Source organism: Giraffa tippelskirchi, chromosome 1, assembly GCF_054371585.1.
Source record: "Giraffa tippelskirchi isolate mGirTip1 chromosome 1, T2T-mGirTip1v1.2.pri, whole genome shotgun sequence".
Classification (NCBI taxonomy): Eukaryota; Metazoa; Chordata; class Mammalia; order Artiodactyla; family Giraffidae; genus Giraffa; species Giraffa tippelskirchi.
In genome coordinates, this window is record NC_137275.1 from 18612265 (window position 1) to 18627618 (window position 15354).

The following is a 15354-nucleotide window of genomic DNA, read 5'->3' on the forward strand; positions in this document are numbered from 1 at the left end:
CAGTTTGTTGTGATCCACACAGTCAAAGGGGTTTTGGTAGAGTTTGCTAGGATTTTTGTTTGTTTTTTTTTTAGCCTAGTTATGATGTAAGTCAGGCTAGAAAAACCCTAGCAAAACTCTCAGCTGAAATTCACTAAGGAATATGTCTGTAATATAAAATGTAATCATGAAGTAAAAGAAATTTTAAAAAATATATTTATTTAAAATAATTTTAAAATTCATAAATGCCTGGTAAAACTTAACTCATTTTTTAAAAGGATACGTGTACATAGCTATTAGTAATAGCCCTGAAACTCTTACATGCTAGTTCTCGGTTAAGTCCCTTATTTTTTTTTCCTCTCTTCCCCCCCTTTTTTTCCTCTCTCCTTCTCTTTTATCTCTAACTAATAGTTGTTGTTTTGTTGTTCAGTACTGCTTGAAGTCATGTTCGACTCTTTTTGACCCCATGGACTACAGCATACCAGGCTTCTTTGTCTGTCCTTCACGATCTCTTGGAGTTTGCTCAAACTCTTGTCCAGTGAGTTAGTGATGCCATTGAATCACCTCATTCTCTGTTGCCACCTTCTCCTCCTGCCCTCAAATCTTTCCCAACATAAGGTCTTTTCTAATGAGTTGGCTCTTCACATCAGGTGGGCAAAGTATTAGAGCTTCAGCATTATTCCTTCCAATGAATATTTAGGGTTGATTTCCTTTAGAATTGACTGGTTTGATCTCCTTGCTGTCCAAAATCATAGCATCTAAAGGGATCTTAGAGAATTTAGTTATCTACTCTCTCTATTTCTTGAGTGCTTGAGTTTCCTCTTTAGCCATTGCATGCAGTTATCCAGCATCTGTTTCATAGACCTTCAGTGAGTAGGAGCTCACTCATATTAAAAGAGTCATTTCAACTGGAAATTTTTGTTGAAAGTTCTTCCTTATGATAAGCTGAAAATTTTCTGTTCCTATATATTAGTGCTATGCAACTCATAGATAACAGGTCGTTCTGATCTTTCAACCTGACAGCCTGGATCAGTCAGGATAACCTTGGTTTTTCTGCCATAATAAACAGTCTAAATCTCAGAAAAGAAGTTTTATTTTAGATTTTTACTTTGGGGTTATCTACATGTCTGTTGTGGGTTATAAAGGGGTGGGTCTTTTGTCATCATGGTCACTCTAGGACCCAGGCTGACAGAGGAACCACCATCTCAGCTGTGGAAGAAGAGAGAGCCTGGGAAGGTCTTGCATAGGCAGTAAATGATACACATCACTTCTGCTCACAATCTGTTGGTCAGAACTAGTCATATGGCCCTAATCTCACCACAGGGAAGAGGTGGGGTTAGGAAGGGCAGTCCTACTGTGTGCCCAGAATGGTGGGGGCACCAGAAGGGTGAATGGCACCATTGCCCAGTCTTTCAGAAATTTGGAGGAGTTGTCATGTCTTTGTAATCCTCTCCTACCTAGGATAAAAATTCCTAATATTTCAACTCCTCATCATCTGATTTCCAGTTCCGTTAGCCATCCAGAAACAGTGTAGTTTTTCTGTGTTGTTCTGGAAGTATGTTTCCAGACGGTTCAAGTTAGCCCAGCAATGTCTTTTATAGACGTGAACTTAGATCGTATGCTGAGGTTTAAGTTCAAACAGGAAGAAGCTGAGGTAGAGAACAGAGACTGAAGCTTTAAGGCTTGGATTCACGTACCTACTTTGGGAGCTGCCTTACACAGGACATATTGCGTACTTGTTCTGAGCCCATTTTCTGATAGGTATCATGTAATAGTATTGATGAGGCCCTTCTCTGGTGGTCCAGTGGTTGGGGCTCAGTGCTTTCACTGCAAGGGTGTGGCTTCAGTCCCTGGCTGAAGAACTGAGATCCCCAGAGCGGGCAAAAAAACCCCACAAAACAGTTTTGATGAGAATGTGAGCAGAGGTGTTTTTGTGGACTTTCATAAGGTGGTATTAAGATGCTAAGTGTTACTAAGAAGCATTGTTTTGTTTCTTTCTGTCTAGGTTCATCATAGCTCATTAGGTTCACCATGGTTCATTAGACCTCCTTATGTGTTTCAGTTCATATGTGGCTACCTGTGAAGTATTGAGCATATGTACTGCAGTGGGTGTAAATCATCACCACATTCGTTTTTATACGATTATTGAAAAAAGTCAAACTGATGTGCTGCCTCTCATTTGCAGGTAGGGTTCTTTCACAGTCTACTCCGGGGACTCCATCAAAGACCATAACAATATCTGAAAGTGGTGTTATTGGATCAACTTTAAATTCTACAACACAGACACCAAATAAAATAGCCATCTCACCTTTGAAATCGCCAAATAAGGTAAAAAAAAAAAAAGAATTAGCCACAAATGCCAAGTATTGTGGATAATGACTTTATTTATATTCCCAAACAATTAATAGATATTTGGTGAATACCAGGTTTAGTAATCAAGAATGTGTGACAGATAAAAAACTTAACCCTAAACGCATAGTAACACAGGAGTCATTTTGCATGCTAAGATGATTTCCCTGGCCCATGTGAATGTGGGTACAACATAAATCTTTTGAATGAAGTATTTTATGTAAGTTATGTGATTCCTGTTCAGTTTATATTTGTGCACAATTATTTTCTTTGGGTCAGTCACATACATAGTGACTATAAAATGCTAAATGCAAGTTTTTTGAAAATAGGATATTGATGTCTTCTGCTTAAGCTGTCCTTGATTTTATAGAGAGCTGAGATTTTGCTGGGTAACAGAGCACCCAGAGTACTAGAAATTGCCATCAAATGCTGGTTACCATATTACTGGGTTAACACAGTTCATTCAAAGCATTTGAAAACTTGTCATAATTTGTTTTCATTTTAACTGTGAAGTACCTATTGTTTTAGGTGAAGTAGGTAGTCTTAGCTTACTTTCCTAAAACGTACAGATGTCATTATACAGCACAGCATTTTGAAAAAAGTATATTTGAATGGATATGTTCAAGGGAAGAGCCAGGAATCTATTCTGTAAGGTGCCACCCTTGGGATTCTGGAAACACACTACCATTTGTACCTGCCTTTTCCCTTAACTTGTTACTCTATTCATGAATAGAACGAACATTAAATGTTTGCCTTACATGTTTAAAAAGTCTAACTGTTGGCTTCTGTTTCAGTAAGACTTGACTATAAGGTATAAATATGGTGTCTATTACAGTTTATTAAAATGATCTCCTACCTGCATAATAATATAGATAATTATTTACTTAAATGGAATGAATTTAACAGAAATTTTGAGTGCTCACTGTGTGTTCTTCGTAGTGATACTCTAGGCATGAAAACGTAGATAAGCTTTAAGTTTCAAGTAGTTCAGTAGGCAAGTTAGACTTAAAAGTTAAAAATTACTCTACAGGATTGTCACGGTTACAAGTGGATTGATGAGCCTCACTGTATGTGTCAGGGGTTTTTGTACAAAGGCTGCTGTTCCTGAAAGGTCTTAACCTTAAAGGTGGTTTGGGCCTTGGCTGTGGATGAATTGAGGTAATTCTTTACACGAAAGCATAAAAGCATGGCCCATGTATAAATGTAGTGTAGGGAGCTACATTGCTTTGGTAGTGTGAAAGCTGAGGGTGCTAAGGTTAGAAGCAAGGTTTCACTACCCTCAGGAGAGTTTGGATTTTACTGTTCTTAAAGACTCACTGTGACTTCCTGCTTTTAGGACAATGATTCTCAACCTTGTCTGCACATTAGAGTCATCTGGGGAGCTCTGATAAATACCAAGGTCTTGTTCTTATCTCCAGGGCCTCTGTTTTAATTGGTCTGGAGTTAGGCCTGGTATCAGGAATTTTTACACTACGTGATTCTAAAGAGGCAGCCTAGATTGAAAACAACTGCTGTGGGATAATATGAAATTTGCATTTTTAAAAAGATGACTCTTGTAGCATAATGAAAGATAGTTTGGAGGAAGGTAAGCCTGGATTCTAGAAGAGACCAGTTAGGTTAGTTATTCTCAATCTTGGCTGCACTTGCGAAGCACCTGGGGACCTCTTGGAAAACCTCATGTCTGGCCTCTATCAGATCCCATTTAAATCAGTCTCTAGGCTGGAGCCTAGGTATTAAATTTAATATTTAAAAATTTTAAGGTGTAGACCACACAACATTGTAAAGCAATTATACTCAAATTAAAAAAAATAATAATAAAATGTAGGCCAGGGTAGAGAATCATTAAATTAGATTATTATAGTACTTCAGATTCGAGCTAGATTAGTAGCTGAAGGGCCAGGGAGAAGAGATGTGTTTAAGACATAGTGACCAGATGCCAGGGTGTTCGGAAGAGGGAGACTCTGGGAGATGAGTCCTGGATTCCTAACTTGAGTAACAGAGTGGTGGTGGCACTGTGGACTGGTATATGGGCTGCATCTGATAGCATACAAGTAAGAACTTGCTTTGTTTTCCTTTTATCCTTGACTTTAGCCCTGTTGAATCTTCCTCTTTGACAAGACATCATTTTTGCTATAAGAATGAGCCTTATTGCGATGATTAAATTCAAAGGTATGAAAAGTCTACTCCAAATCTTACATCCAGTTGAATGGAGGTAACTTATACCTAATCATGACTCAGGGTCCACGCAGTGGAGGGGTATTGTGTTTTACTTCACTCTTCTGCTTCCTCCCTCTTTCTGCGTTTGGCTTCTGATTGGCAGGAAGATAAGACGAGAAAGGACAAGGTTTTACGAGACTGGGACTGTTGTAGTCCAGCTGCCGGTACCCTCTGTGTGGCAGGTGTCCAAGTGTGCCCTTTAGAGTTGTGCGTTTAGGATGGTTTCTGCAGGCCCCGTGGCGTGCCCACGTTGCCCAGGTTCCAACTGCCTTTGGCAGTGTTCTCGCTCTCTCTTCCTCCTGTAGTCCATCTACAGCCTGTTGCTGCTGAGGATCCTTCCTCAAGATGGCACATGTCTTTGGCCTAGCAAATGCTTTATCCCTTCCATAGCATCTCTTTGGCTAATGGGAAACCTGTAGAACCCGGTGGTAGAAGCGTAGCTCGTCTAACTGCGGTCCTCTGTGTCCTTGCTCTGCTGTTTTGACGCTCCTTCCAACCTCTTTTTAAAAAATTACTTATTTATTTATTGATTTTACTTTTGGCTGTGCTTGTGAGCTTTCTCTAACTATGGTGAGCGGAGACTATTCTTCACCGTGGTGAGCGGACTTCTCATTGCTGTTGCTTCTCTTGTTGCAGAGCACAGACTCTGGGCACACAGGCTTCAGTAGTTGGAGCTCATGAGCTCAGTAGTTGTGGCTTTTGGACTTAGTTGTGCTGAGGCATGAGGGATCTTCCGGGACCAGGGATCGAACCCATATCCCCTGCACTGGCAGGCAGATTCTTATCTACTGCACCACCAGGGAAGTCCCTCCATCTAACCTCTTGCTTTTTATAGGCTGGGACCCATGTTCACATAAGGCCTAAATTCCTGGGGATGTATGTCAGGTTCTTCTGGTGGCTAGACCCAAATGGGGTTAAGAGTTCCTTTATCTCAGTATATCGCCAGCCAGAGATTGAGATGTCAAGTTTCCCAGTCTGTCCCAGAGATTTTCTGCCCTTGTTCTCACTAAGGTGTAAAGCCCTAGCATTATCTATGTTTATGAATTCAATTCTGTTTCTAGTCTGTTTTGTTTCATTTTCGATAGGCAGCAGGTGGATAATAGGGGTACTGCCTTTTAGCAACTCACTCTGGCATGGATGGTTTGTGTTTTTTAGAGAATAGGAGAGTTTATCATTTGTTGTTCTCAGCTTTGAAGGTTTCACTAGAGCCACAAGACAGGAGAGAACTCCCATTATCCCTTTATCCTAGAGAGGAAATACAGAAGGAATAGCCGGTTTGGGCAAAAAGATATTGTTTAGCTCTTTTGTCATTGAAGTGTCATTGAAGTGCCCACTGCCTGTCTAAAGGAGGATGTCCATTAGGAAGCTGAATATAGGTAGTGGCTAAAACTGTGCATGACGTCAGCCAGGGAGCATGAGGTTGTGTGTGGAGTGAAAAGAAAGGCAGGACTGAACCACAGAATATTGAGAGTGAGTAGAAGGAAAGAAGCCAATGGAAGAGAAGGAATAAGAGAGGTAGTATGTGAGAAACTTAAAAAAGTGGGAAGGGAAGATGGTCTCAAGAGTGATGCTGGTCTACAATTTCAAATGTTAAGAAGAATCAATCAGTTAAGAAAAGACTAAAAAATCAGGATTTGCTGGAGATGTCCTTGCTCCCATTAATCGAAAGTGGTCAAAAGAAACCTCAAACACCTAATCCTTCCTTCCCTGCCAGCACTCACAATCTGCCAGGACTTCTTTCATTACTTATTCCTGTTTATATGGTCTTGGCTGTCATCAAAAGAGCCAGACTCCTCTATTACCTTTCCTTTCTTACATCTGATATCCTTGAAGTCGTCAGCATCTTCTGTCTCCTTACCCACTACCCACCCCAACTCTTGAAACCTTCCCACCATACCCTGTCTGGGGTTCATAAGCAAAATAATCCCTAAACCCTCAACCTCTTCACCGAAGATTTCTTTATCTTTTTCTCTAACCGATACCTGGCTCTTCCTGATGGCACTGTTTCCCCTGCAGACCTCTTGAGTGCGGACTCTGCTTCCACCCTTTGTGCCATCGCGCCTGGAAGGGGAGACCTATTGTGTATCCAGATGTGTGTTTTGTTCTTGTTCTTTTCTTTTTTATAGTGCATGCATGCATGCTAAGTCACTTCAGTCATGTCCAACTCTTTGTGATCCCATGGGCTGTAACCTGCCAGGCTCCTCTGTCCATGAATCCTGGGATTCTCCAGGCAAGAATACTGGAGTGGGTTGCCATTCCCTTCTCCAGGGGATCTTCCCGACCCAGGGATCAAACCTGCGTCGCTTACTTCTCTTGCATTGGCAGGTGGGTTCTTTACCACTACGCCAAAAGTGTATATGTATCTCAATTTTAAAGCTTCTTGGACCTCTGGTTTATTGTCTTTTATTTTTGGAAAACTTTGGACCATGTCTCTTCAAATCTTTCTTCTGCCTCATTCTTTCTTTCTCTTCATTCTAGGACTCCGGTTTCAAAAGTGCTAGACTGAGATCGTTCCGAAGCTCTTGGATGCTGTGTTCTGCTCCCTTCTCGCTTTTTCTTTGTGTTTCACTTGGGTCATTTCTATTGACCTGTCTTCAAATTAACTGATTCTTTCTTCAGTTGTGTGGAATCTGCTTAAGGGCCCATTGAAGGACTTCTTCATCCCTGTTAATTGCGTTGATCGTATTTCTATCATTTTCATTTGGCTCTTTTTTATAGTTTCCGTCTCTCTGCTGACACTCCCCTCTGTTCATTGCGTGTTGTTTTCCTTTCCCACTGGGCCTTGTTAACACTTTGATCACAGTTACTTTAAAGTCCTTATCTGATGGTTGCAGCATTCAGGTTATCTTTAAGTCTGGCTTTCATTTTAGAATGCCGTCTGGGCCTTTTTTTTTTTTTAAAGCTTATACATCTAGAAAGGGGAAACTATTCTATTAAAGGTGAATAACAGCATAAGCACTGAAGCTGGGTTGTTGATTCTTAACAAACCTGATTAGAAAGACTGCAGGACAGTTAAATTTTTGGATCCCTGAAGTTCAGAAAATGTAAAGATGTGTAGAGCTTGGGTCCTGGAAAATTGGATCAAAGAAACAAGGGTTAGAAACCCCAAAACCCTTTCTTTCTCACTAATTTGGTATTAGAGTAAGTAAATATTCTTAAAATGTAAGGCCTGGTCACCCTTTACCTGATGTTGATGGGTTCTTTTTTTTTCCCCCCTGACTATCTTTATAATGAACACAAATACATTTTCAAAATATCCGCTCTTTACCTTTCAAAGTCTATGGAAATTATCCTGGACATCCTTGAATCTACCTTATTCACACTCTTGTCAGTTTTTCTCTCCTATCCAGGGGAGTGCTCCTCTTTTTTGGCCTTATTTGGCAAACAGGGAAGATCTGTTGGTAATTGAATCATCACATAGCCATTTAGGATGCAGAATGTACTTCAGTCCCAGGGGAGGAATTTCAGAGCATAAGCTGTGTACAAATGAAAAGTTTCTTATTCCTCTGAAATCTATGACCAGTACAACTTCTTGAACTCTTTCTACTTCTGAGTCTTCTAGCTTGGGTAGAATTCTGTAAAGCTTCTTCTATAGTTAAACTCTAGATTCAACATTTTACTCTAGTTGCTTTATCATTTATTTACCCATCCTTCGCTCCATTAATCATCTTATTTTTAAAATGCATTTCAAAGTAAGTTGCACATATTCAGTATACTTCTTCCTCCATATTCCAAGCATACCATTAACTAGAATTCTCTTTGTTTAGGGGGTTTTCTTTTTCGTTTTGAGGAAAAATTCACATATACTGAAATATGCAAATCTTAAAGGTACAAATATGCAAATCTTAAACATTCAAATGTTTTCAGCTAAAATGTATACATCTATGCAACAAAAAAAATCCTCTATTAAGATAAAGAACATTATCACCACCATAAGAAGTTAATGATTAAAAAAATGTTTTTTTCTTATGGTAAACAGTACACCTGTCATTTGGTAGGTTTTGGTCATATTTCCTAGAAACTGATAAACAAATGACTGCAGATTATTAAAAATTATTTTGCTAGTAGTTCAGATAGTTTCCAGTTTTTTTCCCTACTAAATTGAAGGAGGACATAAGTAAGTTTACAGATCATTAGAAATAATTTTTGATGGTAGAATACAATGTGATTTGGGGTATAAAACTCAGAAGGGATTCTAAGTATTAATGTATATTATTATAATAAATATCTTTCTGTTCATATATATGAACAACAGATTCATCAAAATAATGTTTTTCAGTGTTTATTTAAAAATAGGAATAGAATTGATGCTGAACTCTCACTCTAGTGATATATAATATACATTTATGGATACAGGAAGTAATCTTTTAAAATGAGTCCCATCATCTTATGCATTCCAATAAAATTTTTATATTGTAATAATCACAATTTATAATGTATTTGTTGTTTTCAATGTATACAATAACTGTATTATGAACTCAGTCAAGACAAAATTATTTAACACGTAGAGCTTTACATAAAGGGTAATGTATGTGCTCAGTCATGTCTGACTCTTTGCAACCCCATGGACTGTATCCCGCCATGCTCCTCTGTTCATGGGATTCTCCAGGCAAGAATACTGGAGTGGGTTGCCATTCCCCTCTTCAACATCAGGGTGATACAAAATGTTTTTAAATTTTCAGTTTATACACACCTTTTTGTTTCAGAGAATTATGATAATAGAATTTCAAGGATAAAAATGTTACACTAGAATAAACTTTTTAGAGGATATGGAATTCAAACACAAGTTCATAGAGGAAAAGTAATAATGTAAATTTCTGACTGCTAAAGAATTCTTTATTTATATTTTAAAGAATATAATAGATACTGGTGAGTATCAAATCACTGTGTTGATTTGATTCCATTGAATACATTTTAAAAAGTAATGTGACAGTTTTATTTTTTAAAATGCTAATATTTATAATGGGCTAGATATAATAAACTGAAAGATGTGCTCAGTCTCCCTGAAGGTTATCTCCATTCCAGCCAACTGAAACAGGGAAAAGTCAGGGAAAAGGTACATGTTGGTAGGCTTTATGGACCAGACCAGATGCATGGTGCATTTTTCACTTCACTAGCTAAAGGTCTTGTGGCCTTACCTTGACTGCAAGGGAGCCTAGGAAATGTAACTTGGTTGTATGCCTAGGAAGCAGAAGAAAATACGGATTTTGGTTAGCAGTAAGCAGTCTATTGTGTAATTGTCCATATATAGAGTAAGTAGTGCTATATTAACACAAGTAGTTGACATTAATTAGGCAAGAAACTGGAAGCCTGAGCAATAATAAAGATTTCCTGTTATTATGAGTCACTCTTGGAGACTTCCCTCGCAGTGCAGTGGTCAAGTCACTGTACTTCCAGGGCAGAGGGTACGTACAAGTTGGATTCCTGGTCAGGGAACTAAGATCCCACGTGCTGCCTGGTGCAGCCAGTAAATAGACAGACAGACAGTCACTCTTTCCTTCTCCGTTTATGAATGGCTATCAGTAGGTCATTGTGTGCTGTGTGCTGAGGCTGTGGAAACTATGGAAGAGCTTACGGTGGTTGGTCAGACAGAGTTGAATGCATGTAAAAATAATAATGAACAATGAAATAGGTGCTAAGTTGTGTGTATAGACAAGGTGAAGTGAAACTAAAGAGAAAAGAAAAAGAAGTCCTGGCATTCCTTCATTCTCCAATCAGCAATACCTGCTGTGTGTTAGGGGCTGTACTCTTTGGGGAAACAGAGCAAAAATAGACATGTGGGACCTAAAGTCTGTGGAGGTGCGGGAGGGAATATGACAGAAATGACTTTAAATGGTATACAAAAATATAAAATTACAAAAGCTCAAGTGATGACATGAACTCCTATATAAGAAGATTCAGCTGCAGTTGGCATGATCAGAGAAGGCATCTCTGAGCTAAGATTTTTTTAATGGGTAGAATTGGAGTGGATGTCAGCCACAAGAGTGAAGGATAGGAGGTAAAAATACTTACAGTGTACACATATGTATACCTGTGAGAGTAGATGAATCAGTTCAGTCGCTCAGTCGTGTCCAACTCTCTGTGGACTCTTTGTAAATGCATACAGAGTAGTAAGACAGCTACTCTGATTGCAATTAGTAATCCTTTGCAGGGAGTGGAGAACATATAAAGATAGGGTTAGATTTTGGATAATTTTCAAAATCAAGCAAATTTAGACTTAATTTTGTCATTAAATGGAGACTTATAAAATGTCTCTAATTACTTAGGCAGTGTTTGTGTGGTGGATTCAAAGCAGGTAGAGATGAATCATGAACTGATTTTGAATTTGTTTTGTGTATATCCAGGTAAGAATTGATATGAGCAATGACATTATTGGAAAGTTGAGAGAACAGTTTTGGGACAGAGGTTTCAGAAGTTGATAACTTCTGCTTTTGCTGTGAGTCTCTTAAATGAGTTTGAGAATGGTCCTGTGAGTCCGGTTTGAAGTGAAGGGATCTGTTTTCCTGATAAACTTTAACATAGGTTGTTTCAAGATTGATTAAGAGTTAGAGTTGGGGCGACTATAGGTTCTAGTCCCATTAATTCAATTGCCTAAGTTACTTCATAGATAAATATGTTTCTCATATCAGCACCCATTAGCCAGGATAAAGAGGCAGAAGGAATAAATGACTGAGAATTTTTTTTCTATGTTACTATGTTGGTTTTGTTTTTATGCTTTTATAATTAATGATGTTTGAATGCCTGTGGGGTCCTGTTGCAATTTTATTAAAAACTTTTTTACTGTAGAAATTTATAATATGCTAAAAAGTTAGAATAGTATAATTAACCCCTGTGTCCCCTTTATTCAACTTTGGAATTATCCACTTAATGTGTTATCATCTGTAACACTTCCCACTTTTTTAAAAAGTAAATCATGTCATTTTATCTGTAGATATTGTGTTATGTATATAAAAGATAGGGACACTTTCTCTTTTAACTTATTCACATTCCATTACTACCATTAAATACCTAGTTAATTCATATTTCCCCAGTCACCTAAATTTTTACACTGTGCTTGAACTTGGGATTCAGAAAAGTTTGTGAATGATTGCTATTTCTCTTACTTTCCTCATCTTCCTTTTTACCTCTTGCCCTTTAAAAAAAAAAATCAAGTTGTTTGCATACTATAGTTTTTCATAGCCTGGAGTTTGCTGGTTGCATTGCTATGATGCCATTTAGTTTTGAGAATTTCTGGAATAGAACTCAGATGACTCCTGTAACTTTAGACCTTAGCATGTGTTTTACAGGTATTTTCTTCCAGTCTTTGGCCTTTTTATTTTTTTAACAGTGTCTTTTACAGAGCAGAAATTTTCAGTTTTAATTAAGTTTGACTCATCAGTTTTTTCTTTCATGGATTGTACTTTTGGTATTGTATCTAAAAAGTCATCACCAAACCCAGGGTAACCCTTTTCTCCTGTTATCTTCTAGGAGCTTTGTAGTTTAGTTTTATAGTTTGAGGTCCGTGATCCATATGTGAAAAATATCAGATCTATGTTGAAATTCACTTTTTGTGTGTGGATGTCCTGTTGTCCAAGCACCATTTGTTGAAAATATCCTTTCTCCATTGAATTGCCTTTGTTCCTTAGTCAGAGGTCAGTTGGCTCTGTTTGTATGAGTCTACCTCTGTGCTCTCTTGTTTATCAGTCATTTTTAGTTTGCCAACCTAACTGATTAAAAGATCTCAAACAGATTTGTATTTTAAAAAATTCTTCATATTTGTGTGTCTTCTGGACTCTTCCTCTGAACTCTTACGCTCTTTGGGTGGTTTGTATTTTTTGATGTTTGCAAACTAAAACAAGCTTATAGCATATTATGTAAAGTACTTCTTTGTTATCAATGTGGTTACAAAACTTTTTCTCAGTTGGTTTCGTCTTTTTATTCTTGCCAGACATTTTGCACATTAAATTTGTCAAAATAGTGTCTTCAGTTGTGAATTTTGAGTTTTTGATCTATACTTAGGTAAGTCTTCCTTACTCCCAATGTTTTATTTATCCAATAAAAAATTATCTGGTTTTATGTAATTATTTTACATATAATATTCTTTTATTACAAATTAAGCACAAGAACAAATTTATTCTCGTTTTTTAAGCGTGATGGAATGGTTAAATTTATATTCACCTCTCTACCAGTTCGATCCTGATTTATATAACACATCTTGCAGGATGGGCGTCTCATTTTTATATTGTAGTAAAATACACACAGCATAAAATTTGCCATCTTTGTATACATTTTTAACTGTTCAGTTCTGTGGTATTAAGTGCATTCATATTGTTGTGCAGTCTTCTCCACCATCCATCTCCAGAGCACTTTCCGTCTTGGAAGACTGAAGCTCTGTACCCATCATTCCCTCTCCCTAGCCCTTGGCAGCCACTAATCTATTTTTTGTCACTGGGATTTTGGCTACTCTACTTCATAAAACTGAGATTATAGATTATTTGTCCTTTATTCGTTATTGGCTTATTTCACTTAGCATAGTGTCCTCAAGGTTCACCAGTCAGAATTTCCTGCCTTTTTAAGGCTGGATAATGAATGCTTCATTGTATGTATATTCATTTGTGGAGGGACACTTGGCTTGTTTCCGTATTTTAGCTCTTGTGATTAATGTTACTATGAACATAGGTGTACAAATATCTCTTGGAGACCCTGCTTTGAATTCATTTCTTTAAAATTTCTCTAATAACATGGTCCTTTTTTTATTGAATTTTTTTAAAAAAATATTTTTAATTGAAGGATAATTGAGTCATTTCTAATGAGGTGTATGAACCTAGAGCCTATTATACAGAGTGAAGTAAAAAAGAGAAAAACAAGTATCATTTATTAACGTGTATATATAGAAGGCAATGGCAGCCCACTCCAGTGTTCTTGCCTGGAGAATCCCAGGGACGGAGGAGCCTGGTGGGCTGCCATCTGTGCGGTCACATAGAGTCAGACACAACTGAAGCGACTTAGCATTAGCAGCAGCATGGAATCTAGAAAGATGGTACTGATGAACCTATTTGCAGGGCAGCATAACTATAATTATATATTATATATATTATAATTCCCTGGTAGCTCAGCTAGTAAAGAATCTACCTGCAATGCAGGAGACCCTGATTCAATTCCTGGGTTGGTAAGATCTGCTGGAGAAGGGATAGGCTACCCAATCCAGTATTCTTGGGCTTCTCTTGTAGCTCAGATGGTAAAGAATCTGCCTGCAATGCGAGAGACCTGGGTTCGATCCCTGGGTCAGGAAGATCCCCTGAAGAAGAGAAAGGCTACCCACTCCAGTATTCTGGCCTGGAGAATTCCATGGACTATATAGTCCATGGGGTTGCAAAGAGTCAGACATGACTGAGAGACTTTCACTTTCAGTGGAGATGCAGACATAGAGAACAGAGCTATGAACATGGAGGAGAAGGAGAGGGTGGGACGAATGGAGAAAGACGCATGGAAGCATATACACTACCATATGTAAAATATATAGCCAATGGAAATTTACTGTATTGCTCAGGGAACTCAAACAGGGGCTCTGTAACAACCTAGAGGGGTAGGATGGGGTGGGAGCTGGGAGGGAGGTTCAAGAGGAAGGGGACATATGTATACCTAGGGCTAATTCATGTTGATGTACTGCTTTCGATTCTTTTGAGTGTATAGCCAGAAGCTGAATTTCTGGATCATATGGCAGTGCTATGTTTAATTTCTTGAGGAACCACCATATTGTCTTCCACAATAACTGTACTGTTTTATGTTCCCACCAACGATGCACAGGGGTTCTCATGTCTTTGTGTTCTTGCCAACACTGTTTTTCTGATAGTAGCCATCCTAGTGTATGCGAGGTGTTATATATCATTGGAGTTTTCATCTTTCACTAATGATTAGTGATGTTCGAGTATTTTTTCACGTATTTATTGGTCATTGTATATCTTCTTTGTTGTTCAGTCACTCAGTCGTGTCCAGCTCTTTGCAACCTAATGGACTGTAGCATGCCAGGCTTCCTGTCCTTCACTATCTCCTGGAGTTTGCTCAAACTCATGTCCATTGAGTTGATGATGCCCTGATGGTTTAGTCGCTAAGCTGTGTCCAACTCTTGTGATCCCATGGACCGTAGCTTACCAGGCTCCTCTGTCCATGGGATTTTCCAGGCAGAAATACCTGCCATTTCCTTCTCCAGGGGATTTTCCTGATCTAGGGATTGAACCCAGGTTTCCTGCACTGCAGGCAGATTCTTTACCATCTGAACAACCAGGTGATGATACTTTGGAGAAATGTATATTCAAATTCTTGCCCCATTTTTGAATTGATTTGTGTGAGTTTTAGAAGTTCCCTATATGTTCTGTGAGTTACCATTTTTACTCTGTTGACAGTGTCTTTTGAGGCATAAAATTTAAAAATAGCTCCAACACCTAGGGAAGCACAGAGTCCTAAACACTGGACCACCAGGGAATTCCCTGCTTTCTGGTTTTATAAGACTGCTGCCTCCTAAAGCACATTGTCTAAACTTGCCTGATACGGTCATTTGACCCTTTCCTTGAATGCGCCCGTAGATTCTAACACATCACATTTAAATTTCTTATCTTTGTCACTATAACTGTGAATAAAGTGTAACTTAGGTTAATATCCATGAAAAACTGGCAAATGAACACCTTACATCTTTTTCGTAATATTTCGCCAGTCAGTACATCAGTGCCAAAAGTTCTAGTATCCATCCCAAGGGTTTGACTCTGTCTTTAGTCATGTGATATTTATAATATCTATCTTTTCTCATTTTCTCATTTGTCTCTCATAGCTTGA

The 15354-nt window shown here is 38.3% G+C and overlaps 1 protein-coding gene across 20 annotated transcripts in view; it reads left to right on the forward strand.

The window, feature by feature from the left end:
- Positions 1-15354, forward strand: part of LIN54 (lin-54 DREAM MuvB core complex component) — a 63583-nt gene that overhangs the window by 24370 nt on the left and 23859 nt on the right. For 13 of the 20 annotated variants that reach the window (XR_014080385.1, XR_014080342.1, XR_014080387.1 and 10 more), the window contains exon 4: positions 2165-2307. The exons of the other annotated variants lie outside the window; for them this stretch is intronic. Coding sequence is in view for 10 of the 13 variants with exons in the window: in XM_081583122.1 (XP_081439248.1) it covers positions 2165-2307 (143 nt within the window). In the remaining 3 variants the exon portion in view is untranslated. The remainder of the gene's footprint in view (positions 1-2164; positions 2308-15354) is intronic. 20 annotated transcript variants of the gene reach the window in all.